The following is a 25,757-nucleotide window of genomic DNA, read 5'->3' as shown; positions in this document are numbered from 1 at the left end:
GGAATTTCAACATCAATACAAAGTTTCTGTTCCACCTCTTCCAGATACATCATAGAGTCATAACAAACATGCAAATAGAGGTTTTAGATATGAGCCCCATTAATATTTTTGGAGAGGATAAATATAAATACTTTTTTTGTTGAAGGAAAAAATGTAAATACTTTTGGAAGTTTTTTTGGACACCAAAGTTAAATCTTTAATTTGTAGTTCAAATATAAATATATACTATTCTCTTTGTCCTACAATAACAGAGTCATTTACAATAAAATATTGTCTCGAAATAACTGATCTATTTTATTTTTCAATGCAATATTAATTTTCAATATCCTCAATTTTGCATTTATGATAAGACTTAATTGCACTTTTGGCCCCCTATCTTTTCAAAAGTTGCGATTTTGGTCCTCTAACTAATTAAAATACAAAACAGCCCCCTATGTATTGTATCTTTGCCAGTTTTGACCTCAAGCCAATTTTGACTTGATCTTCGCTGGCGTGGCATCCACAAAAAATTACACGTGACACCTCACTTAATGATTATCTTAGGTGTGCCTCTTTATTTCGTTGCATTTTGCTTCTTCAAAATAAAAAACACTTCTAACTTTGTTTTAAAACTCTAACCTTCTTGTTGTTTGGTGTCGTTGTAACCAAACCAATTTACTCACTTCTTTGTTGGATTTAACCATTCATGTTGGTTTCAGAAATCTATCTAAATTTGTTCACTAACTTGGCTTTAGCTCATCCAATTTTTTTCCCATTTCTATTTTATGTTAGTATTATATTTTCTTATTTGTTTTTTTCTATCTTTAATTGGAAAAAAAAAAAAATTATGAATAGGTAAGAAGTATAGCAGCAGAGATCATCTTTTTCATACATTTTATATTTGAGCTACTGCTACTTTTTCAGGAATCTTTCTTTATACTCCTTCAAAACTGTACAACAAAAACAGGTTGTATGATTCCTCAACTTCACCTATATGATTAAAAGAACCGAATCAAAAGCAGAGAGAATTAAAGAAAAATCACAAGGATGATTACAAGTAAGTTAAACCTTTTATTTTTTTTATTTTTTTTCATATTATAAGTAATTGTTGTTTGTTTTGTCAAATGTAATTTTGAGATCAATTTATAACATGCTTTTTGCTCTATTGAAGTCAATAGCTCTTGCTTTAGACATATTTATATGTTTTTAGTGGTTAATAATGTATGTGTTACAAATTTGACATTGGAGCATTATTTTTGCCACATAATCATTCTGTTTGCTTGGTTAGATTTTAGCTTCATCTTTTTGATTATATGTTCTTTTTGCCTTGATTAAATATATGAAATATTCTTCTATTAGAAAATGAAAAATTTGCATATCATGTGACAGATTAGTGATACAATCATGATCCTTAGATAAGTGATTATCAGTGTCAGCAGTTCATCTTTCTGCTCTACAGTTTATAGTTTGCCTTTTCTATTAGAAATGCAATGCAATAGACTAGATTTGAAAGAACTAACAATTTTAGATCCTGCTTATTAGACTAGACTGATCTTGGCTTCAAGAAATTTGGCATCTTATGATTGATGATTAATTCTTTTTCAAGAAATTTGAAAGAACTAACAATTTTAGATCCTGCTTATTACACATGCCCTCTTTTGTTTTTAGACAAATTTTTTCTCTGCTATAGTAAATTGCATTAGCCTAATTTCATGTTTTTTTTTCCTTCAGGTTTTTTACTTTTTCAAAAGTTGACATTAGAAGATTATGATAAGAAATCCGACTTTCATACATTTTTTTTTTATGGAAATAATGAAGACCTGAAGAAATAACGGCAAGTCGTAGCTATTGAAGTTGACAAAAACGTGAAAATGAGTTAGGAAGCAATGCTTTGGCATGTAAGGATTTGTTTTGTTTTTTCGAAAATTAAGTTGTTCATACATCTTGAGGGGCGCGGTTATGGTGCATAAGAAAATCCTTATGCATCTTGCATAAATCCAGTAATTGTTTTTGTGAGTTGTATTGCAAAACTATTATATGTACTTAATGGTTTCCAGCACCCTACATAGAATTTCCATCACCCTGCATAAAATTATGCCAAAACTATTTTGCTGTGAAAATGGTTTCTGTGAGTTGTACTTCAAAACCATTTCTGAATTTATGCAGCGTGTATAAGGATTTTCTTATGCACGCACCCCAATTTGAGAGGGATATAAGCCGCCTATAATACTTTTGTACATGTACTCTTCATTTATATTTATATAATATCTCATTCATTTTTTAGGTAGAAATCTTTGTATACCCATTTTTCAAAATGATATTATTTAAACATGTCTATCCCTCTTTTTACTTGAATAATTTCTCAATCCGCGGCTCAAAAACAAGGGGGGCAATAAGATATATTATATGGTGTTAAACTTAAATATAAAGTATAAAAATGGATAAATTACACCTCATATCTTTTAAATTATTTAATTGTAATAAATTGATCATTAATTTTTTTTTTTTATCACTTAGGCCCTATAAGTTAATAAGTTGTAACAAGTTTATGCCAAGTTAAAATAAAAAAATTAAAGTTTTTTTTTTTTTTTTGTTAAAGTGATCCTCATTATGAAATGGAAACGGAGGAAGTATTTTTATGAACTCGAGATGTGAGCGTTGATGTCCTAAAAAAGAAAGAAAAGGAAAAAACGAAGCCGATATATAGACCGACAAGTTTTAGAAGTCCGTGAATGTTTTATGTGACACGTGAGGTATTATTATTGTCTTTTTTTTTTGGTTACCGCGGTATTATTGTCTTTGATAATGCTTTACTTTTGGAGTAAAAAACTTGACACGAGAAAATAAAGATCAGAGAGCGACAAAGATCCAGTTCAAGTACCACACATACATACATACATACATACATAGGAGAGTGTGAGTGAAGTTGAAGAAGCTTCGGTTCTGTTCTGAGAAATAATGAGAAGAATGAATATTATTCTGATAATAATAACAGTAACTTTTTCCTCAGTTAGATCTCAGACACAAAATCTATCTCCTCGGTATATCTTGGAGAACGATAACGATGTCGTTTCAGTTTCATCCTCTCCCCTGCTGCCTCAACCTCTCATGATCCCACTCACTCTTATTCATGGAGCTGTTTCTAAAGGAGCAGGTTTCTCTTTTACTCTCATTACGATTAACCTATCATTTTAGTGTCACTCATTGCCTATTGAGACTATGTTTCGATTCACTTGTGAGATATACTCAGATTGTTTGATACATAGAGATTATGAAAACATATGTTCCTTCAACCAGGGTCACTCTGGTTATAATTAGTTGTTAAAACTGACACAATACATTATACATGTAGTAGAGTAGGATGGATATCATAATGTGTGTGTTTATTTAGGTTAATTTATGTCTTCACTATTCATGGTGTGGTAGTGGAACCTATTTTGTTATTATTTTATAAAGGCTGTCTCAAATACATTAATCTCTCACTTTGCCTCAAATGGATATCACTGAGCTTTATGTTTTTGTTCAATAATGTCAGTATGTTTGGATGGAACTTTACCTGGTTACCACTTCCATCCCGGATCTGGATCTGGTGCAAATAGTTGGCTCATTCAATTGGAGGTATGTAACATAATGTTTTAGTCTCAGTATCAATAAATTTTCAAGACTTTATGAAACTATACTATTTTTGTACCAATGCTTGATTGCTGAGTGTTATGTAAACCTGTTTGAAAACTTTTCTTCAGGGAGGAGGATGGTGTAATACCATCAGAAGTTGTGTCTTTAGAAAAACTACTCGACGCGGTTCCTCAAAATACATGGAAAAGCAACTACCATTCACTGGAATATTGAGCAATAAAGCTGAACAAAATCCTGGTTTTTTCCTTTTACCCTTCCACCCATATGTGTACTGAACTCTGTGAGTTATGTGTTATAATTTTTGTTGACATCATCTCTTGTGCACAGATTTCTTTAACTGGAACAGAGTCAAAGTGCGGTACTGTGATGGGGCTTCTTTCAGTGGAGACAGTCAAAACGAGGTCAGTGATAGTATGACAAAACTTTTTTTCTTCTCTTTTTCCTATTATTATTATCATTGACATACATCATGTCGATTAGTAACTACTTAGTCAAATTATTCTTTGGAAATTTGTGGCTGCAAAAAACACCGTTCATTTTGTGGCATGATTCGAAATATTATCTCACGCAGCCTGCTGGGGTGGAGAGAGGTAAAACTATGGTTGTGGGATTACTCTATTATCCTGGTCATACAAATCATGTTTGCATCGTATATGATCAACTTCTGCAATACAATGATTCATAAATTTGAAAGTATATATACAGACATATTTAATGTCTACATATTTCAAATGTGCATTTTTCTTGTGGCAGGAAGAAGGCATTAAAGCTTGAAAATATGAGATAAACATATCCATTAGTTTTCTTATTAGTCTTTGCTAGTGTGGAGGAAATCTCTTTTCTAATGAATGGGCTCTTCTTATAGAAGGATTCTTTCTATATTTATCATTCCAATTGACTTGTGAATTCATACCCCTTTCAGGCTGCACAGCTTCAATTTAGAGGACAGAAAATATGGCTAGCTGCAATGGAAGAATTAATGTCCAGGGGAATGAAGAACGCCAACCAGGTTTTCCATATTGGAATATCATAATTTTTTATTCAATCATAGATGTCCATGGATGCTAATGATTTTTTTTTTTTCAGGCTCTTTTATCTGGATGCTCTGCGGGTGGTCTGGCATCTATACTACATTGCGATGAGTTCCAAAGCTTGTTTCCAAAATCTACCAAAGTGAAATGTTTGAGTGATGCAGGATTTTTTCTTGATGCGTAAGTAATATATTTTGTTTCATACGACCTCTAGCCTGCATCATTGCCTGTAAACTTGGATATAATTGTTTAACTGTTCAATCATGTAGAACTGATGTATCTGGGGGGCACACATTGAGGAATCTGTTTGGAGGTGTAGTTAATTTACAGGTAATATTTACTTTAATGTAATAGTCAAAGATTATATAATCTTGCAATGAAATCTTCTGTTAGTGGTTTTACCTTTCTGTTAGAAAACTTGTATAAATATGTAACTTCATTGACGTCTTTGAAATTGTAGGAAGTGCAAAAAAATCTACCAAAAAGTTGTCTCAACCACCTGGACCCAACTTCGGTAATTTTCTTATTCTTGATGTAATTCTATTCATAGCTTGAAATCGCTAGATTTGCAAATTTTAAGCATATAAACTCTATTTTTTTCAGTGCTTCTTTCCTCAAAATTTGATCGATCATGTTCAGACTCCATTGTTTCTGCTGAATGCAGCTTATGATGCATGGCAGGTAATATTTATAAATACTCACTTTCTTGTAGTTTTCAGTTAATGATATATGCTTACAACTTGTCTTTGTGTCCTCAAAGTGCTATCGTATGGATGCCATAGCTTCCAGTTTAACAGACTAGTGTTTGTGGTATTGACTAATCTCTTGAAATTGTTTTATTTAGTTCCAAGAAAGTCTAGCTCCTCATTCAGCAGATCCTCATGGATCTTGGAATAATTGTAAATCAAATCATGCAAATTGTAATTCATCCCAAATTCAGATCCTCCAAAGTAATTTTGACACTCTATACTAATGTGTAAATTATGCATAGCAATTGATGTATATCTATAATAAATATCTGAGTTCCTTGCAATGCATTTCTTCTTTTAATCAGACTTCAGAAATCAAATGCTAAATGACATCAAAGGATTTTCAACGACTTCTCAATCTGGATTATTCATAAATTCTTGTTTTGCTCATTGCCAATCGGAGAGACAAGATACATGGTTTGCTGATGACTCTCCCCTCCTTAACAACATGGTATGCGTGAATTAAGATTTCTATGCTTCTAAAATAGTACAGTTGGAACAACATGTTTAATTTGTTTAACTCTTTTCCTCTTCTATTTCGGAGAATTGGAAATACTATTTGAGAGAGAGAGATAATGGATAAAGACTAAAAACTATTTGTGGTAAAACCTTTGCTATGATGAAAGCTCTTAACTAGTAGAACATGGCAATTGGCAAGACTACTCAAGTTTCATACCGCTCCCTTTCTATTTATTGTTCTCAGAAAATAATCATCTGATGATGTAATATATTTTATCATGCAGCCAATTGCGGTTGCCATTGGAAATTGGTTTTTCGATCGTCAAGTTGTCAAAGCTATTGATTGTGCTTACCCCTGTGATAATACCTGCCATAATCTGGTCTTCAAGTGAGTCAAAGTTATTGTCTTTCGTTTGGTAATTATTCACAATTTGATCATTGTGATTGCCATTTGTGAATTTATCATTCTTAATTGTTATAGAAAAACATTCTTGGCTAAGGCCATTACAACTCTTTGGGTCTATCATATTCACTTATAGGTTGCTTTAATAAAATTTCTTTGGATTGAAAATCCAAAATTACTGAGTCTGTATTTTTGCTGCCACCTTTTTATATTTGAAGATATTATACTTTTATCCAATTATAATTTTCCCAAGGACCCCATTCTATGCCTGAAGGGTGGTACCTTCTTTTTAATTGCACCACTTTTCAAGTTAATAAAATTACAGATTGGCATCTAAAAAATTAGAGTCAATTTTCATAAGGCATCTGATTTGAGTTCTGAAACTGGCTCTTTTATTATTGTTATGATAAATTTCATTTTCATAAGGTATCTGATTTGAGTTCTGAAACTTGCTCTTTTATTATTGTTATGATAAATTTCAATGATAGACCTTTTATCGACCATTTGAGTCATTACAATTCATTGGTAGAACTTTTTGGAATGATTACATTTGAAATGGTGAAGTTAGTTGAAATTTGTTTATATTTCAGTCTATCAAATATAATTTGGTTTTTGTTTATATGTGAGTCCGGAGGGAGTACGTGTGTTTTTAGGCTTAGGTTGAAGTTGAACTACTGTGGTATGTGTACTGAAAGCATGATTTAAATGTGAAATTTCATTGTCTTGCGCCCCCTATTGTATCATGATCCCTTAGTCCACTGCTTTCCTTTCCAACACCACGTAGGTGATTCGGACAGAACTCAGGAAACAGCGGATAGTTAGAGAGGTCAAGTGTTTGGTTTCATGACGTCCATCACTATGATTTGGTGCGTGTATAATTTGTTGGGTGACTTGAATGGATAGGCTCAGATATCATCTTAAGATGTTATATTAAGCCAAGTTCATCCCTACAAAACACTGGATAGTTAGAGAGTTGGTGTGTTTGGTATCATGTTGAATAGCATTGGGTTTGGTGTCTGGATAATTTGGTTGGTGACTCGAATAGATAATCTCATTTACCATCTTAAGTTGTGATATTAGGCTAAATTCATCATTACAAAACTGGCTTGTAAGATGAGAAGTGTCACTCTTTATGAACTCTTTTCAGACTTCATCTACTTTATGTGAAACTTGGACTTTTTCCAATACCTACATCGACCCATTTTAAGAATACCAGAAATTGTACCTTCTTTCTTTTCTCCAATTCAGGCTATGACACTGAGGTTCATATTTTCGTGCTTTACAGTGTTGGTAAATCTGCCATGGTAGACTCTCAATCCACAAGGTTGACTTTTACCTTACCCTTCCTTCCATTTTATTTCCCATCTTCGTAATTCCATGGTGGAACTGAAATTCTTATATTCCTCCTTTGCAGTGATGATATTCCTACCTCCATGCAATATTCCCGCTCCACAAGGTTGACTTTTAGTGCTGGCTTATTTGTACTAAGTGCTTTATTACCAATTACATGCTCATAATACACTGGTGTTATTAAAATTCGAATTACACTATGGTGCTACATATAATATAATATATAGCACTTTAAACTCGTGCTTGAAGTTGCAACTTACAAGATTCAAGGAAAGCAAAGAAAAGAAATTTGTCTTGAGACAAAGTGTAAGTATGCCAGGTTGGAATAGAAATATTCTCTTATGTTAGAGGATTCTGATGCTGTAGCCTGTAGGTGGTGGATTGGGAATAGATACTTAATATAATGAGACCATTAGATAGAGAACAAATTGGAGTAATGATGCTATGTACAAGTGGTGTTGGTGTGATTGGATTATTAAGAGGTCATGTTAAAAAAATGTATGCCCCTTGCAAAAGCAAGTTTAAGGAGGTCAAATGCTCTCAAACATGATATGTCTATAGTCCTATTTTACTACTGTAAATGAGTAAAGTGTAAAGGTAAAATAATAAGAGTCGTTATTTCAACAAATTTCTAGTTTATGTTATACTTGCAATATGCACGATTGATTTGTTAATCAATGGTCCATAATACTCACTTGATCTTCAAAAGTGAGATGCTCACTTTCTAGAAGCTTAATCTCCAAATATGCTATTTATTAGGGATTGCAACCTGTCCTATCCGGTGGATACTTGAGTTAAGGTAAGCCTCAAAATTGATGGAATTTTGTGAGTTGGATTGATTTCATTCAGCTTAGTGCACACACTAATCCATGGTTCTGTTTGCGAGTTTAAAGGCGAGGGAAGGACTTTGGAGAAAAGAGAAATGAAAGAAAAGATAGTTCGCAAACTTTATTAGAGGGTTTATTTTTCTTCAAAACACAGATCTAATAATACTCTCAAAATTAAAAATATATTAATGATAAGCTGTTCATTTATTATTATCTACAAAAACACATAATGTGGATGATTTCTCTATTTTTTCAAGGTTTGAAGCCAATACCACCAAACTAATTCAAATGGGTTTGTTTATTTATTTATTGACCACACATTGTAATGGTTCTTTTAGACACCTTTTAACATTGTACATGTATTTTCAAAATTTGAAAAAATATTTAGTTCTTACTATTTGAACAACTAAAAGTTAACAATTTTTTAGACAACTGTGTTTTTTCTTCTTTCGGGGCAAAAACAATAGAGATAGAGAGAGGGAGTAAGAATATAATGAAAGTATGAGAGTTAATTTTTCTAGTTAGTAAAAAGGAGGGACGAGAGGACAATGAATATCAAACATAAAATGAAAATTACAATATGAATAGGACAAAATGATTTCTAAGAAGAAAATAAATTATTTTGATTTAAAAAACATGAATTTTGACTTATCATATCCAGACGAATTCAAGTATTTTATTCGGATGAATTTATACATTGAACGTATTTTTATGAAATAAAAGGGAAGAAGAGAGTCTTATAAATACTATTTAAATGGTATAAAAATTGTACGAACATTTGATATAATCGACTATCTATTTGAATCCACAATTAATATCCCTTTTCTTTTACGTTATGTTTAGGTTTTGTCGTTAAACTCCTAAAAAAAAATTGAAGAAGGGATATGTTTTTGGAAGCTTGTCCTCTTTGATTTGATGAACAATACTTTTGATGAAAAAGTCAGCACATATTTACCAAAGCTTTTTAGTAATAATACATCATCACCGAAGATCGCTCTCAATTAGTTGCCATCACATTAATGATCCGCCATAAATTTCTGTCCTATAACAAATACTATCATTGAAAGCGCTTTACATCATTCAATTAATCTTTTTGCGTTTACAAAAATAATCAACACCACGCAACCATTTTCTTCTTCATTTTTGTTAGATTTAAAATGCGTATTGTTTTTGTAAAAGTAAATTTTACTAGGGAATGTAAATAGAAATCCTCTGAACCGTATACTGTAACATTATCCCCTCACACTAAATTTTTATTAATAAAAAGAGAGTAAATCTCAAATATATAGAGTAAACACTTTTGTTTACATAATATAGTTATTTGATATATTATTTAGATGTCATTTCCATTCTCACATACTTCAATTAGAACACGTGCAAGATCGATCTTTCACAACCTTCAGCCACACTCAATTTAGACTGTCGCAAATTTCTGTGAAGTGTTTTTTTTAAGGAATCGCTCAATCAACTTGCAAGTGTCATTTTATCATATGCTTGAAAATATTCTAAGTTGTTAATCAAAATTGATACAAAAACAGAAACTTGTGAGGTAACGTGGTTTAGGTAAAATTGAGATACATTTAGGTTAGTAGGTAGGGGTGGGAATTGATAGGCCTGAGTCTGGTCTACGAAATAAATCATAAGTCTGAGTCTGGCCTATGGCCTATCATAGGCTGTTTTTCTAGGTCTGGCCTGACCTATTTAAAAGCCTGGACTGGCCTTAAAGCCTACTTACAGGCCTACTTCACATTAAGGTCATCAAATAGTTCATTTGGCCTACTAAATAGGTTAAACATGTCTTAAAGCCTACTTAAAAGCCTATTTCACTACAAGTAGATTTCAACTAAATTAAATCCTACATAAAAGCCTATAACAACAAAGCCTATTAAGGGACTAATAGATAGAGAAAAAGATGTTTATATTTTTAATATATGCAATTATTTTAATATAAAAAATATTTTTAATAAATAAGTATTAATAGGCCGGCTTATTAGGCTTAACAGTCTTTTTTTGAAGCCTAAGTTTGGCCTATTTAACTAAACAGGCTTTCTAAAAAGCCTAAGCCTAGGCCTATCTACTAAACAGTCCAGGTCAGGCCAGACTAAAACATGCCAGGCCGTAGGCCCCTGTAGGCCGGCCTGGTCTATTCCCATCCCTATTAGTAGGCTAGTTTTTGAAGTTAAGTATCTAATGTATTTTCTTGTCTAAACAATCATCGGTTACCAAGCTTTCGCCAATTCAAGAGTACAGATAACTACCTTTTTTTCTTCAGAAATTTCATATAACTTCTTTTTTATTTTTCATTCATCTTTTAGAAAAACCAATTTTTGGCTTTTTTTTTTTTTAAACAAAATATTTCTATTCTATTTTTGTAACTAAGTTCTCTAGTACCCGCTCAAAACATAGAATGTTGTTAATTTCAAGAGCAACTTCAAGCGATCTGAATCGCAAAGGAGTGGTAAAAAGTTTCTCTGCTTGTGTCTTTGGAAAATCTTCTTTGTTTGCTTTATGGCCTTAGAAGTAAAATCATCAGGTGAAGACGAATAAGAATCACTCAGTTTTACAATTAGTTTCTTTTTCTCTAATTTTTTTAATCTTCATATTTGCATCTACGAGAACATTATTCTTCTTGGTGTTTGATTGTGAAATTTCACTTTCAGAGACTAGTAAAGACGTGATTTTCCCAATCTTGATGGTGCAGCCATCAATTTCTTGCTTGATTGGGATTTCTGGATCCAATGACAACTGATTTTTCCATTTTTGAAATCTTTCATAAATGGCATAGAATGTCATAGGTCATGATAAATCTTGATGGATCAAAGATAGTAGCACAAGAGTGGTATGGCATAAGTGTTTTAAGTGGTTGCAATCGGATTTTGTGAGGTTGTATTATGCTAACCATAAATTCTAGGTCTAAGAAACTTATTTTCACTTTTCTTTTTCCTTCTCAAATTCTCTGTCTTTTTAATTCTCTCGCCTAATAACAAATCAACAACTTAGATTTCACTAGACTATCATGTAACATAGGATTTCGTAAATACTGTGCTCACCGACTAAATCATCATCAGTATTTAATAATTGACTATAGGTATCCTAACATCCCATAAAGATTTGCTTCCATGTTTTTTGTCCCTTCACATTTCTACCATACACTTTTTATTTACATTTCTCTCTTTTCTTTTCTTTTCTTTTTTTTCATAGAAGAGGAAACACATCACATTACTCTTGTTCAAGTGCTATCACAACTTCTTAATCTTATTACCTGTAAGCAGTTTAAACCAAAAAAAAAAATACATATACACTTCCACGGTACAGAGGAAAATTAAGCTACCATCACATGAACCCGAAAATCCAGCACCCTTGGGAAAAAATTTATGAGAAGAACTCCAAAATAAATACAATGAAATTCATTCTATAACCGATCATAGTGGAAGGAAAGAAAAGCTTATACATAGTTAAATAATAATAGAATAATGTACACTGTCTCAATCGCCAAAAAAAGGAAGTAGGTATTAGCTATCAAGAAAATTGGGTGTCATGAGCCATATTTGGTGGCAGATGCTATTGCTACTGCCTGTGCCCACACTTTGAGTCGTGCCTTCACATCTCTTGGATCATCACCTACATAATATAAAACAAAAATGTTAAATTTTGAATTAATCGAAGGCTTACAACGTGAGCGCTTATCATATATCATAAATTGTTTTCATACAATTTTATATTGTTTATGACAGTAAATAAACTCGAATAAATCGACCTAATTGAGACCTACCGGGACCGGAGATTCGCCAATTAGCAATAGGTGAATTACCACCACTGCTAGTATCAAGTGTTGAATTAGAGAAAGAAACAGCAGAAATTCTTTCATGTTCCAACTCAAATCCAAGATCTCTACAAGCTTTAACTTCTTCCAAATCCATACACAAACTCCTATTCCCACCTTTAGGCCTAGTAATCACCATCACCCCAGTACTCTGATCACTCTCACCACTATTCACACCATTCTCTAATTTCTCTTTCTCTTTCATCATTTTCTTCTTCTGATCCCATAAATTCTCCCAACTATTTCCCCTTTCAAACACACCACTTCTCATTCTCCTTCTCCTCCTCCTTCTCCTACCTCCCAAACCACTTTCCTTTGTTTCTTTTCTTGCTTCATTCTCACTTGCATAATCTTTCACTCCAACAACACTCATCGGAACCAAACTCCTCCGTCTTGGTGGCGTCGCCGGTAACGAATAACAACTACCTGATTCATTTTCAGAGCCAGAGGACAAACCTGGTTGTAGTAACTGATCATCTTTTCCATCAGCAGAAAATTCACCATCTGCTTCATCACCACCATCAGCTTCAAAACTTTCAATGGACAAGTGTGACATACAGATGGAAGCTAGATTATCAACATCATCACATATAGTGCTGTTTGTACAAACTGAAAGCCTTGACAAGTTATGGTGATTTTGATTATGATGATGATCAAACCCATCATTAATATAATCATCTTCTTCTTCAAAGTCTTCATCTTGAATTGTGATCATGGTCTCATCTGAAGCCATATATACAAAAAAGAACGTACTATTTTGTTTTGGTTTTTATTAGTGATGATTGAAGAAATAGAGAAAGAAGAGTGTATTATATTAATGTATTGTGTTGAGTGTTTAGAGAATGTGAATCATTCGTTTCTTGTGATAAGGTAGAGAAGAGAATTAGTAGTAGTAGTAGAAGTAGAGGGGCATCTTCAATCAACCACTCTATTTATGCCAAATTTTGATACGTTTTCTTTTCTTTTTATAACATTAATTAATAATAAAATAAAAGCTATGGTTGATCTCATCTGAATTGGCATCATGGTTTTTTTTTTTTTTTTTTTTGGCTCGTCTGCTAGGTGATGTTGTGGCGGTCAAACATTTGATGAAAAGTTGAGAAGATTTGGGTTAGTTACATCAAAAGTTTTTAGTATATTTTTTGGGGCGGTTAGTTATATTAAGTCTTGGATGATTGTTACATTATGTGAAAGTGAGAATGTGTTGAGCAATTTGGGGGTATAAATGTGTAATTTTAACACAATGTGTACATTTCTTATCTAGTACTACTACCACGTGATTACATCTGATTCGAGTACATAGTATATAGTATATTGCTATGATTTTTACTTTCCAAAAACGCGGAGCTCACGCGGAGATTACAGATGAAACTGACACTTAAGGAATACTATTAGTTAATCAATTTGGATTACATGATGTTATTAAACGATTAAACTTATTTAATACGATACGATAGGAATGATAGGTTTCTCTTGACTCGTGGTATCAAAGACTTCTCATTTTTACATTGTTTATAGTGATGACGCATTAATAGACAATGAGGTCTTAAACCAACATTATATTTATCTCGATGAAATTGAACTCGGAAGTAAGGTCATGAGTTCAGAGTCGTAGAAAAAATATGGTTGAGAGAGGAGATTCTACTAAGCCAAATTGATGGATACTTCACACCAAACTAAATTCGAATTTAATTGGAGGATAAGATGAGTTTTGCCGCAAAATCGATTTAGACTACACATCAAATACCTTCTAATAATTTGCATCGGTTAACTCATGCACAACATCAGTGTAAATCATTTTTATAAGGTCGATTTGAGAGGGACTTGTAGTGATAAATATTAACGAAATTAGATCATCTCCGGTTTTTCTTTTATGTTTTTTTATCATGTTTGGAATCTGAATCATTCATGAACCAATTTGTGTTATTGATTATTTGTAGTTGATTAAAATCAACTGTCCAAATCCTACATAATCGTCCGGTGAGAGTAGATGATTCATATCCAATTTTAACCTTTTACCAAAACAGCCATAAATTTTAACCTTTTATGAAGCTGGCTTATCCATATCAATATTTTAATAGTACTACTAATTTGGGTAAGATGTAAAAGGATAAAAATGGGAATACGTTGTGAGCATGATGCCGTTTTCTTTTCGGCACAATGATTCAATTCAACCAACAGCAAAAGAACACAATTCAATTATTTTTATGGTGCCAACTGGGATTGGCTACTCTCTTACCTTTGCCCAGGGGTTTTAGTATTTTATTTCAATTTTTCAAATCTAATCTAACCACAACAAAATACAGATGATGATAAACAAACCTCTTTTATCTCCACGTGCAACTCTTCCAATTTTATTTGGCCCATTATTTCCAAACCGATTTAAGACACCTGTCCACGTTTTTTTATGTTATAGTACATTCTTTATTATAAAATTATCGTTGATATGATGATGAATATGACCTTGGACCAAAAATTGAATAATGAATAAATTAAAGAGTAAATTAAGTAAATGGTCCCTATTAATATTCAGAATTTTGTTTTTAGTCCCTACAAAATAAAATCACAGTTTTTAGTTTCTATACAATTTTTCATCAACATTTTTAGTCCCTATAAAATTTTTCCATCTGAATTTTTAGTCCCTGTCAAAAATTTTCATCAACATTTTTGGTCCCTAAAATGCTTAAGGAAAATGTCACAGGAACTAAAAAGTGCGATTTTATTTTGTAGGGACTACAAACAAAATTGTAAATATTTTTAGGGACTACAAACTTAATTAACCCTAAGGGCTTGTTTGTTTCAATAGAAAGTGGAGGGATGGAAGCCTATGGGATGGAAAGTTTCTTGGGATGTGGGCTTTCCATCGTTTGGTTTCCATAGATTGAGGAAGGAAAGATTGATTTGAGTGGGACCCATGCTAAGAAAACTTTCCGCGGGGTTATGGGAAGAAATTTAGGAAGAGTGAATCATCAACTTCGTCCTTGAATTTTTACGGGTCGGTCAACTTCGTCCCTCAATTATGCGAAATATCAATTTAATCCCTGAATTTGTTAAATGTCAATCAAGTTAGTCCTTCAGTTCAAACGGAGCGTTAACGGGGCTGACGTGGCCGTTAACCTCTCACATGTCAGACGCCACGTAGGCAGGGACTAATTTGGCCGATAATGACCTAAATTTTCAAGGACTAAGTTGATTGAATTACAGGAAATTGCTCTTCTTCCCCAACGGCTCTCTTCCTTCTCCAACGACTATTTCTTCCTCAAATATATAAAATTGGAACTCTAATTTTACAATGTGTAATCTACACTCCAAAATCTCCAAATTTTCTTTCAATAATTAAGGGTCACGTTCTTCCCCAAATCAAAAAATTACAAACCCTAATTTTTTTTAATTGAATCTGAAAACCAAAATCTGCAAAATTCATTCAAGCAATACTGTTGAAATTGAATCTAAAATGATGGGAGGTGGTCATATGGGCAAAAAGAGCTATCAAAGTCAAGCTTCATCTTCATCCTCCATGTTTAATGGTGATGTGAGAGTGCTTGAATGTTGTGTGGGTTGATGAAACTGAAGAACTAGGTTACTTTTAAAAACAATGGAATTTGTGCTGCTCATGGAAGAAAGACAAGAATGATGGAGAAGGTTCAGTCCATGCTTAAGGCTAAGGAAAGTGGCAATGACGAGGTTTGGAGGGCAAGGTTGATGGAAAGTGAGCTTAGGTGATTAAGTTTATGATAGTCATAATCTGCTTGTTTGAGTTTTGCAACATGCTGATGTATATTTCTAAGGTTGTGTAGAGTTGTAATGATTTTACCATGAAAAGAGGTTGAAGATGAATGAAATGTTGCATATCTGTTATAATTTTACCATCAGATTAGTCCCTGAATTATTTGTGTTACTATCAAATCGATCCCTGAATTATTTTAAAAACCATAAAAAAAGTCCCTAAATTATATTAACAGAAATCAAGTTGATCCTTGAGGCATAAATTTGCAGAACAACATAAAAAAAGGCAGTAGATACCAATCAAAATAGTAATAAGTCATAACTAAATGATAAAAACATGAAAACGAAAATCATAAAAATGGAAAAAATATGGGCGAAAATGAATAGAGAAAAAGGAGAAGAAGATGAACGAAGTTACCTTCAAAACATACGAAATCTTCCTTCAAAAATGCAATCTTGATCGCCGGAGAGGATGATGATCTTGGAGAAGTGAAAATGGAGGGAAGAAAAACAGACAGGGACTTAGTTGATGTGTTCTGTATGAAATATGAGGATGTATGGTAATGACAAACATAGGGGTAAAAAAGGAATTGCAGAAAAATGAAGTTAAAAAAGTGAAAATTGAAATTTTCGTATTTTCCATCAATTTAGTCCCTGTACACGTGGCTTTCTTTTTCCCACGTGTACAAGCCAACACAACACACTAACGGACCTTTTGGACGGAGGGACGAAATTGATGGACGTCAAACAAATTCAGGGACTATTTTGATATTTCGTTAAATTTAGGGACGAATTTGGCCGACCCCTGAAAATTCAGGGACGAAATTGATGGTTCACTCAATTTAGGAACTTGCATCTTTCTAAGCAAAATGACGTATATACCCTTGATTTATAGATATATTTGTGAGGGAGATAGATATTTGGTTTAACGTTTGTGTTTCTTTATTTTTTTCATTTTTATGTTTTTAATAGTTGTATTTTTCTTTTCTTTCAAAAATAAATTTCTATTTTATTTTGTATTGTCAGGGATTTTTTTACCAATACGCCGCCACCCCTTATACTTTTAATTTGTAGTATCTCATTTTAATTTTTTATCCAGGGATATATGTGTCATTTTCTAAATGCACTTATATCTTTCCTTTCACTTTCTACTCACATTCATTCATACCAAACAACTAAAATAATCATCATATTTTCCATTCACTTTCTACTCACATTCATTCCTTAACCAATCTTTCCTTATACTTTCTTTTCTCATCCAAACAATGCTTAAATTAAAATGAAAAGATATCTACCAAAGAAAGTTATATAGATAAAACTCCATCAATATGATCAACTAATGTATAAATCTCGACTGAAATTATATTCATATTTACTATTTGACACATCTCAAATAGTAAAAAATTAACTCACATAAAATACATATAGAAAGAAAAAAATGAATGGATATGTATAATTGTATATACTCACTTACTCTGGTCCGTGGATAACAAAGCTAACACAATAACCAGAAGAAAAAAAAACAGGACAACCTTCGACACTGTGTCAGGTTCTTAGAGAAAGTGTGCACCACGTGGAATTAATCGGTGCATCCTATGCTTATTAATTGATGTGATTCATTCTGAGTGATTGAGAAAGTGGGTCCCAAACATTCACTCTTGTTGGTGCACAGTTGCGGAAGGCAGGAGTTGCAGGCCACTGATCTTCATTTTTTGTTATTTTTAATGAGGTTTTCTTCAGCCACCCCTTTTTCTTCCATATGATTTTGTATTTAATTTGTCACTGTCAATGATTGGTGAGTTCCCATTCCAAATTCAAACTCTTCTGGAATACGAAATATTATTGAATTTTTCTTCTATTAAAAAAATTAGATTAAGTGTAGCACATCTTTTTACAAGATCAAATAGAATCACTATATCCTTTAAAAAAAATAGAATCACACTATATTCTTTTAAATAAATTTATAGCTGGTATTTTTCAAACATCATCTCATAATTACAGCAGGTGTGAGTGTGAATGGAAACGCAAATGATCACAATAAGGAAAATCAAAATGCATAAATATTTTATTTATTGAATACAGATTTAAAGTCGAACTATCTCTCCAATCCAAATTAAGTGTGTGTGAGTTTTTCGTCTAAGTTCTTTGAAACAAAAATTGTTACACTATCTGAGAAGCAATTTTCAACTTACATGAGGGAGCTATACAAATGAAACCACATAAATACAATATTATTAAAATTATTCAAGGTGAATGTTAACGTCTTATCATACTCGACTCTAGTGATTAACATTTTTCAGTTTTACGTAGATGATACATAGTTTATGACAAAAAAATCTATTACAAACATTGCGTTCATTTATTTATAATTGTCATTCCATTTTATATTAATCCTTTTGAGATTTTTTTTGTCAAGTAGGATCCTTTTGAGATTTTAATTAAGATAAAAGTTAATAACTATTTTATTGATTATACTCCTTTCATTAAAATAATTATTAAATTCCACTAAAAGATATGAAAACACATTAAAAATTCAGAGCATGATCCTAATATAATTTGTGTGACATTGTTTTCATTGTAATCAATTACGGTCTGGTATAATTCAAATATTAATTTATATTTTAGTATATATTTATCATATATTAGGCAATGCTTAAATATAATAAAAATCTTTTAAAATTAATAATATTTTCACCCTGAAAATCTCAAATGCTTATTAGTAATTGAAAAATCATTTCTATACCTAAAAAATATAAAAAATAAGTTCTATTATATGAGAACTTCTACGGTACACCTGCAAATTACGGTGTACCGGTACTCTCGCTTACAATTTTTATAATTTAACTATCCAATTGATGTTTTGGAGGCTAGGGGAGAGGTGAACGAACTGTCTGTGGAGGAAGTGGCGGACTTATATGTGATGTCAGATGATTTATATTCTTTATCCAGGGCCAATGCTAGTATTTCGTGGCAACATTCGCGAACATTATGGCTTCGAGAAGGAGATGCAAATTCTAAATATTTTCATGCTATCATGTCAGACATACGTCGAAGAAATACCCTTTCTTCTATTTTAGTTGAAGGAAATGTTGTGGAGGGAGTATCTGAAGTCATAGCAGCAGTTTTAAGCTATTTTCAAAATCATTACCAGGCGCATGAAATTAATAGGCATAGGGTGGATGATATGAATTTTCGGAGACTATCTGTTTTGGAAGGAAATACTTTGATTTATCCTTTCAATGAGATTGAAGTTAAGGCTGCAGTGTGGGATTGTGATGGGTATAAGAATCCGGGTCCGGATGGCATTCCGATGGATTTTATTAAAGATTTTTGGTCGGAGTTGAAAGGTGACATTATGCGGTTTGTGTTGGAATTTCATCGCAACGGTCGTCCCTCGAAAGGAATAAATAGCACTTTCATTGATCTTATTCCTAAGATTGACAACCCGCATCGACTGAATGATTTTTGCCCCATTGCTTTGGTGGGATGCTTATATAAAATTTTGGCGAAGTTGTTGGCAAACCGTTTGCGTCAGGTTATGGGAACGGTAATCTCAGATACTCAGTCAGCGTTTGTAAAAAATTGGCAAATCATTGATGGTATTTTAGTAGCTAATGAGGTGGTTGATGAGGCCCGCAAGTTGAAGAAAGAATTGTTATTGTTTAAAGTAGATTTTGAAAAAGCGTATGACTCGGTTGATTGGGGATATCTTGATGAGGTTATGGGGAAAATGGCATTTCCAACTTTGTGGCGTAAGTGGATAAGGGAATGTATTAGTACGACAACTGCCTCAGTTCTTGTCAATGGTAGTCCTACGGATGAGTTCCAAATGAAAAGGGGATTGCGACAAGGCGACCCACTCTCTCCTTTTCTCTTCTTGTTAGCAGCTGAAGGTGTAAATATTTTGATGACTTCAGCAGTGAATTTGAATCTGTTTACTGGTTACTCTATAGGAATGCACAATCCCACTGTGCTTTCCCACTTGCAATTTGCGGATGACACGCTTCTTCTAGGTGTCAAGAGTTGGGCGAATGTTCGCGCTTTGAGAGCAATCCTGGTCCTGTTTGAGAATATGTCTGGTTTGAATGTAAACTATCACAAGAGTATGTTGGTTGGTATTAACATTGATGAATCTTGGTTACAAGAAGCCGCGTCTATATTGTCTTGTAAAATTGGTAAAATTCCTTTTATGTATCTGGGGTAGCCCATTGGTGGTGATGCTAGACGTTTAAGTTTTTGGGACCCGGTAATAGAGCGCCTTAAATCTAGACTGTCAGAATGGAAAAGTAGAAATTTGTCTTATGGTGGCCGCTTGACTCTCCTTAAGTCTGTCCTGTCTTCACTGCCTGTATACGCCCTTTCTTTTTTCAGAGCTCCCGCAGGTATAATCTCTACCATTTAATCTATTTTAATTAAATTTTTTTGGGGTGGGGGTGAGGATCATAGAAAAATTGCTTGGGTAGACTGGAATTCTATCTGTATGAGTAAGGGGATTGGTGGTTTGGGGGTAAGAAGATTACAAGAGTTTAATATTGCTCTTCTTGGTAAATGGTGTTGGAGGTGTTTAATGGATAGGGAGGGCTTGTGGTTTAAGGTGTTGTCTTCTCGTTATGGGGAGCATAGAGGTCGGTTGAGGGAAGGTGGTGCGACGGGGTCAGCATGGTGGAGGGAGATAGTTAAAATTCAAAATGGAATTGGTGTGGAGGGTGGTAGTTGGTTTGAAGACTTATCAATTCATAAGGATTTGTCGGTGGGGGAGATGCACGCGCTAGGGTGGGGTGAAGATGGGGAGGCTTGGAGGTGGAGGCGTCGTTTGTTAGCTTGGGAGGAGGAGTTAGTGGTGGAGATTAGGAATTTGATTACTAACGTTACTTTGCAGGAAACTGAACCAGAAGTCTGGCTTTGGCGACCTAATATTGGTGATGTGGATCAAATGCTCATGCGGCAGGAGATGCACAACCACAACGTCATTTCGGATGCTCCTTGGCATAAGAGTGTTCCTTTGAAAGTTTATATTTGCGCTTGGCGTCTTTTCCGCAATAGATGGCCAACAAAGGATAATTTGGTGCGGCGAGGTGTTATTACTAATGATACCCAATTATGCGTTACAGGATGTGGAAAAAATGAAACAATTGATCACTTAATTATTCATTGTCCTATTTTTGGCGACTTATGGCAACAAATTAAAACTTGGATTGGTCTGTTTTCTGTGGACCTCCAACAGGTTTTGGACCATTATTATCAGTTTGTTTATTCTTCAGGTGGTTATACTTCAAGAAGGTATTTTCTTCAATTGATTTGGCTTTGTGGTATTTGGGTTCTTTGGAATGAAAGAAACCAAAGACTGGTTGCTAACACAGCAAGAACAACAGTGCAATTACTTGAGAAGGTTAAGATTACATCTCTCAAGTGGTTGAAAGCAAAAAATGTGTGCTTTCCATTTGGTTATCATATGTAGTGACAACGTCCCTTTGCTTGTTTGGGGATTGGCTGATTTGCTCTTTTATTTTCCTTTTCTGTTTTGATCGAAACTTTGTTGTAACTTTGTTTTGTTTCCTTTGGCACTTCTTGTGCTAGGGTACAAAACTTTTGTTAATATATCTCATTTTGGCTTGTTAAAAAAAAAATAGGTGTTTGTTGACATATATATTTTAGAAAATATCATTTTATAAGATAAAACATCATTTCATTTTTATAAAAATCATACTAATTTTTTTTACATTTTATTGTAAAAAATAATCAAAATTCTATTAATTTAAGGATTTGGTGTACCAATACACTTAAATTGTTGGGTGTAACATAGAATTTGCCCTATTATATATGAAAAATGATAAAAAATAAAATAAAAATACTTGTACAATTTTATGACTATTGTTGAATCTGGTTGAAACTTTTTTTTGACAAAAAAGAAAAAACTGGTTGAAACTTTTTTTTGAAAGCAGTTTAATGATTTATACTCCTTTTTGGTGAGATAAAGTTGATTAATGCTCTCTAAAAAAAGTTGATTAATGCTAGGACGCTCACCGACCGTTGATTTTAATTATATATTTTTTATTACAATGATTTTAATTATTTTGTTAGTATAAGGGAGGTGGGATAGTTGGAGTGCATCAAATCAGCCATTAATTTGATTACACGTCATAATTTAGGGACACTTTCAGCTTTAAATCAATGTATTTTTTTATTTATCGATGTTATATATGCAGCATTATTCATTAACTTTTTTTTTAAGAGATTAAAGTCTATCAACAACCTCAAATCCCTAAAAAAAAGTCTATTAACAAAAATCCCTGAAAAAGTCTCGGTTACCCAAAAAAGAAAGTCTCACTAGTTCAACCCTGCATACTTCACTTCATTCATCCTACCATGATTCTCACATTTGACATTTTTTATCAAGTAGCGTAATAAGTTGAATTATAACTAAGTGATGTATCAACAAACTCATTTAAGGTTGACTTAGTGGTTCGATTCCCACTGGTATGATTTGTTTTCCCTATCAAATAAGTTAAGTTTATAGATACTACATTGACTTTTACACAAAATAAAAAAAATAACAATTGAAGTTTAGAAAATAATTACTTTGCTAAGTTATTTTTATTATTCAATTATATAGTTACATTATCTTAAATGTAAAATAAATAGTCAAAAAATTGAAAATTGAAAAATAATAACTTGGAAGTGATGTACATAATTAGTTTAATTTTTGGTAAATTGGCTAAAGATTGTAGTATTAATTAACCTCTCTCTTCCTCTCTCTTCCCTCCTTCTCAAACCCTAGTTGTCACCCCTTTCTTCTTTTTCTTCTTTTTAGAGGGGTGATTTAGGGTCAATTTTGACGCAAAAATCACTCCTCCGAATTGTTTTTCCTTCTATCTTAATTGAATAAGTGATTTCACATATTTTATGTTTTCTTTCGTTTGTTTTCGTGATTTCATCGTCTCTGAACGACTTTGTTTGTTTTGATTTCCCGTCTTTGTGCGGTGTGTTTTTGATTTCTCGTCTTAGTACGGTGTTTATTTGATTCAGGTTGAAAGATTAGCTTTGAGCAAGTGCAGATCCGATCAATGACAATGACTTTGGAGTCGTCAACGTTGCAGATCCGGAGACATGAGTATTCTGGAGACATGAATATAGTCATATTAGTCCTGTTTGTAGGCATATATATTTTGCCGTTTTATGCTATTAATATGGATGTTGTGAGTTTGTTCACAGATTCATCCTTTTTGTTTTTAGCGAATTTGAATTTGTACTGTGTCGATGTACTCTATCAATTTGAATGAATCAATATTGTTTATTTTTGTCAAAAAAAAATTAAATGATACAACTAGAAAAACAAATTAATTAAAGGCTTAAATGCTCTTTTGGTCCCTTAACTATTTAATTGGTATCGCTTTGGTCCCTTAATTAAAAAAAAGATTGTTTGAGGATTTTAAGTTTTTTTTAGTCTCGTTTTGGTCCCTTCTGTTAGGTTTCCGTTAGGGTTTTAAAAAAAAGTTAACTCCTGGACACGTGTCACCTTGTCATTGGCTCTGAGTTTTTTTTTTTTTTTACAAAAAAAATTATTATTTTTTTGTAAAAAAAAATAATCTCAGAGCCAATGACAAGGTGACACGTGTCCACACTTAACATTTTTTATTAAAACTAACGGAAACCTAACAGAAGGAACCAAAACGAGACTAAAAAAAAACTTAAAATCCTCAAACAATCTTTTTTTTAGTTAAGGGACCAAAGCGATACCAATTAAATAGTTAAGGGACCAAAAGAGCATTTAAGCCTTAATTAAAACTACATTAAAAATTTAACGTATGGCTGTTTGTTCAATATTTTTCCCAACTATGACGATTGTTTTAGACAAAGTGACTATTTCTTTTATTGGATTTTTTTTATTAAAACACTAAACTATATATCAGTTTTTGTTTCCTACAGTTAACAATATATCTTCTCCACCAATATATACAAGTCAACTATCACATATATATACTTATTTAGCTGTGGCATTTTTAATTAAGTTTTTTTGAATTGACTTATATGAATATTTTTTTGTCAAATAACTTAGTTGTTAGAAATTTATCTTTTTTAAGATAAATTAGTGGGTTGTTTAGGGTTTGAACCCAACCCCTACATATATTATGTATGGTCCTTTACCAAGTGATCATATGTTCATCAGAATTACTTGTTTGAATTGATCTAATGATATAAACACTTGTTTGATAGAATTTATAAAAAATACTTATGAAATTTGTGTGTACATTACTTTTTGGTTAATGTCATAAGCTCTCAAATAGCTATGAAAATCAACTTATAAATTATATAAAAATATTTTACCATATTTTGTATTTTGTTAGAGAAATAACTAATTTTGATAAACATTTATTATGATAAGTGCTTGTGGTATAAACTTAATATTAAGTTGTTTATAACCTCAAGGGTTGCCTAGGGGCGAATGATTAGTAGTTAAGAGTGTAACACTCATATTTCAATTGAGCCTCATATTAGTGAGTGTAACACTCATATTTCTATTTAACCAATTAAATATGCGAATAATACATTTATTTAAGAAATAGAGGCTACGTCATCATACAAAAATTAAAAAATCATAAACATGTATATAAACTTCAACAGTCGCAGCGGAATATAAACCAGAGTACTCAAAATACATATGTCATGAATCAATACTATATCAACATAGATGAATCTCAAAATCCCAACATACGGGTAAATCTCCAGTCATGAACAATAATCCAAATAAAGATAATCTAGACTATGACGACGCCTAGATTAGAGTCACCTAGACTCTACAACACCGATATCGGAGAAAGCTCCCGATATCCACCAGTACAAAAGACTCACCAGAGCAACTACTTCTGTACAACGTCTACCCATCCATACAGACAGGTAGGCGGTCAAAACCACTAGGGATAAGTATTACATCATCATAATCCAAATAACAGTTAACATGAATAATTTAATTCAAAAATCATATACTTGATCAATAATGATATTCATATATACATATTAAGCTTATTTGATCCGATGGTCCCTTAATTAATTTCAAATTTTCATTTTGGTCCCACAATTAATAAAACGTACATTTTGATCCCTCACTTTTTTCTCCGTTTGCCAAATAAATCATGGCTGTTAAGTTTAACCCTAAATGCCTATAGTGTACCAACATTATATATAGTCCACTGCAGAACCTATTAATTTCTTTAATTTAAACCATTCGATTTATTTTTTAAAAAGAGGAGCGTTGGATCATGAAGCCCTAATTAATTCATCTTCTTCCTTCATCAATATATCATCTTCATCATCAATCTTCATAAAAAATACCAACAAAAAAAACTCATAAAACACAAAATCAAATTAACCCAAACCCCATCAAGCCCTAATTTCTTCTAATTAACTAAAACCATACAATAAAAAAAAATCAATTTTTTCCACCACCATCAATTCTCTCTTCCGCCATCGTCGTTGGTTGTAGTTTGAGACTTGGGTAAAAAAAATCAAAATGCATGACCTGTCATCTTCAAATATGATGAATGAGGATGAGAAAGTTTCAACTGCCGAAGGGAACTCAAATGTTAGAATTACTGAATCGGCGTTGCAGATTCATCTTCGACGGTCGTTGTTGAGTTCTAGATACAGTAACAACGTTGTTGAAATAAAACCCATTTTCCTTTTAGCGCGTTCAGATATTCCTCATCTTGCTTCATCACTTTCTTCTTTCCCTCACCTTCCACCATCAATTCCGGCGAAACCCACAACCACCAACAG

The 25,757-nt window shown here is 32.7% G+C and overlaps 3 protein-coding genes across 4 annotated transcripts; 2 read left to right on the top strand and 1 right to left on the bottom strand.

The window, feature by feature from the left end:
• The first annotated feature begins 2,816 nt into the window (after positions 1-2,816).
• LOC11442062 (pectin acetylesterase 3) lies at positions 2,817-8,406 on the top strand. Of its 2 annotated transcripts, XM_003626040.4 has the most exons (14): positions 2,817-3,133; positions 3,515-3,597; positions 3,723-3,852; positions 3,943-4,016; positions 4,538-4,624; positions 4,702-4,826; positions 4,916-4,976; positions 5,107-5,160; positions 5,250-5,327; positions 5,491-5,596; positions 5,701-5,846; positions 6,139-6,242; positions 7,543-7,581; positions 7,672-8,246. In XM_003626040.4, exons 1-14 carry the CDS (start codon positions 2,938-2,940, stop codon positions 7,772-7,774), a joined length of 1,386 nt encoding a protein of 461 aa, XP_003626088.2. In that variant the 5' UTR covers positions 2,817-2,937; the 3' UTR covers positions 7,775-8,246. The 2 variants fall into 2 exon arrangements, with proteins under 2 accessions (XP_003626088.2, XP_003626089.3); XM_003626041.4 differs by lacking the exons at positions 7,543-7,581; positions 7,672-8,246 and adding an exon at positions 8,367-8,406.
• A 3,265-nt stretch (positions 8,407-11,671) lies between these two features.
• LOC11442060 (uncharacterized) lies at positions 11,672-13,177 on the bottom strand. The gene is made up of 2 exons (XM_003626038.4): positions 12,207-13,177; positions 11,672-12,055 (listed from the first exon to the last, which is right to left on the bottom strand). Exons 1-2 carry the CDS (start codon positions 12,988-12,990, stop codon positions 11,970-11,972), a joined length of 870 nt encoding a protein of 289 aa, XP_003626086.1. The 5' UTR covers positions 12,991-13,177; the 3' UTR covers positions 11,672-11,969.
• Positions 13,178-15,890: 2,713 nt separating this feature from the next.
• Positions 15,891-21,441, top strand: LOC112416741 (uncharacterized). The gene is made up of 4 exons (XM_024771102.1): positions 15,891-15,976; positions 18,933-20,070; positions 20,188-20,331; positions 20,473-21,441. The coding sequence occupies exons 1-4, from the start codon at positions 15,891-15,893 to the stop codon at positions 21,439-21,441; spliced, it is 2,337 nt and encodes a 778-aa protein (XP_024626870.1).
• Positions 21,442-25,757: the final 4,316 nt, after the last annotated feature.

Source organism: Medicago truncatula, chromosome 7, assembly GCF_003473485.1.
Source record: "Medicago truncatula cultivar Jemalong A17 chromosome 7, MtrunA17r5.0-ANR, whole genome shotgun sequence".
Lineage (NCBI taxonomy): Eukaryota > Viridiplantae > Streptophyta > Magnoliopsida > Fabales > Fabaceae > Medicago > Medicago truncatula.
Note: the sequence above shows the minus strand (reverse complement) of the source record. Positions and strands in the feature narration are given on the sequence as shown.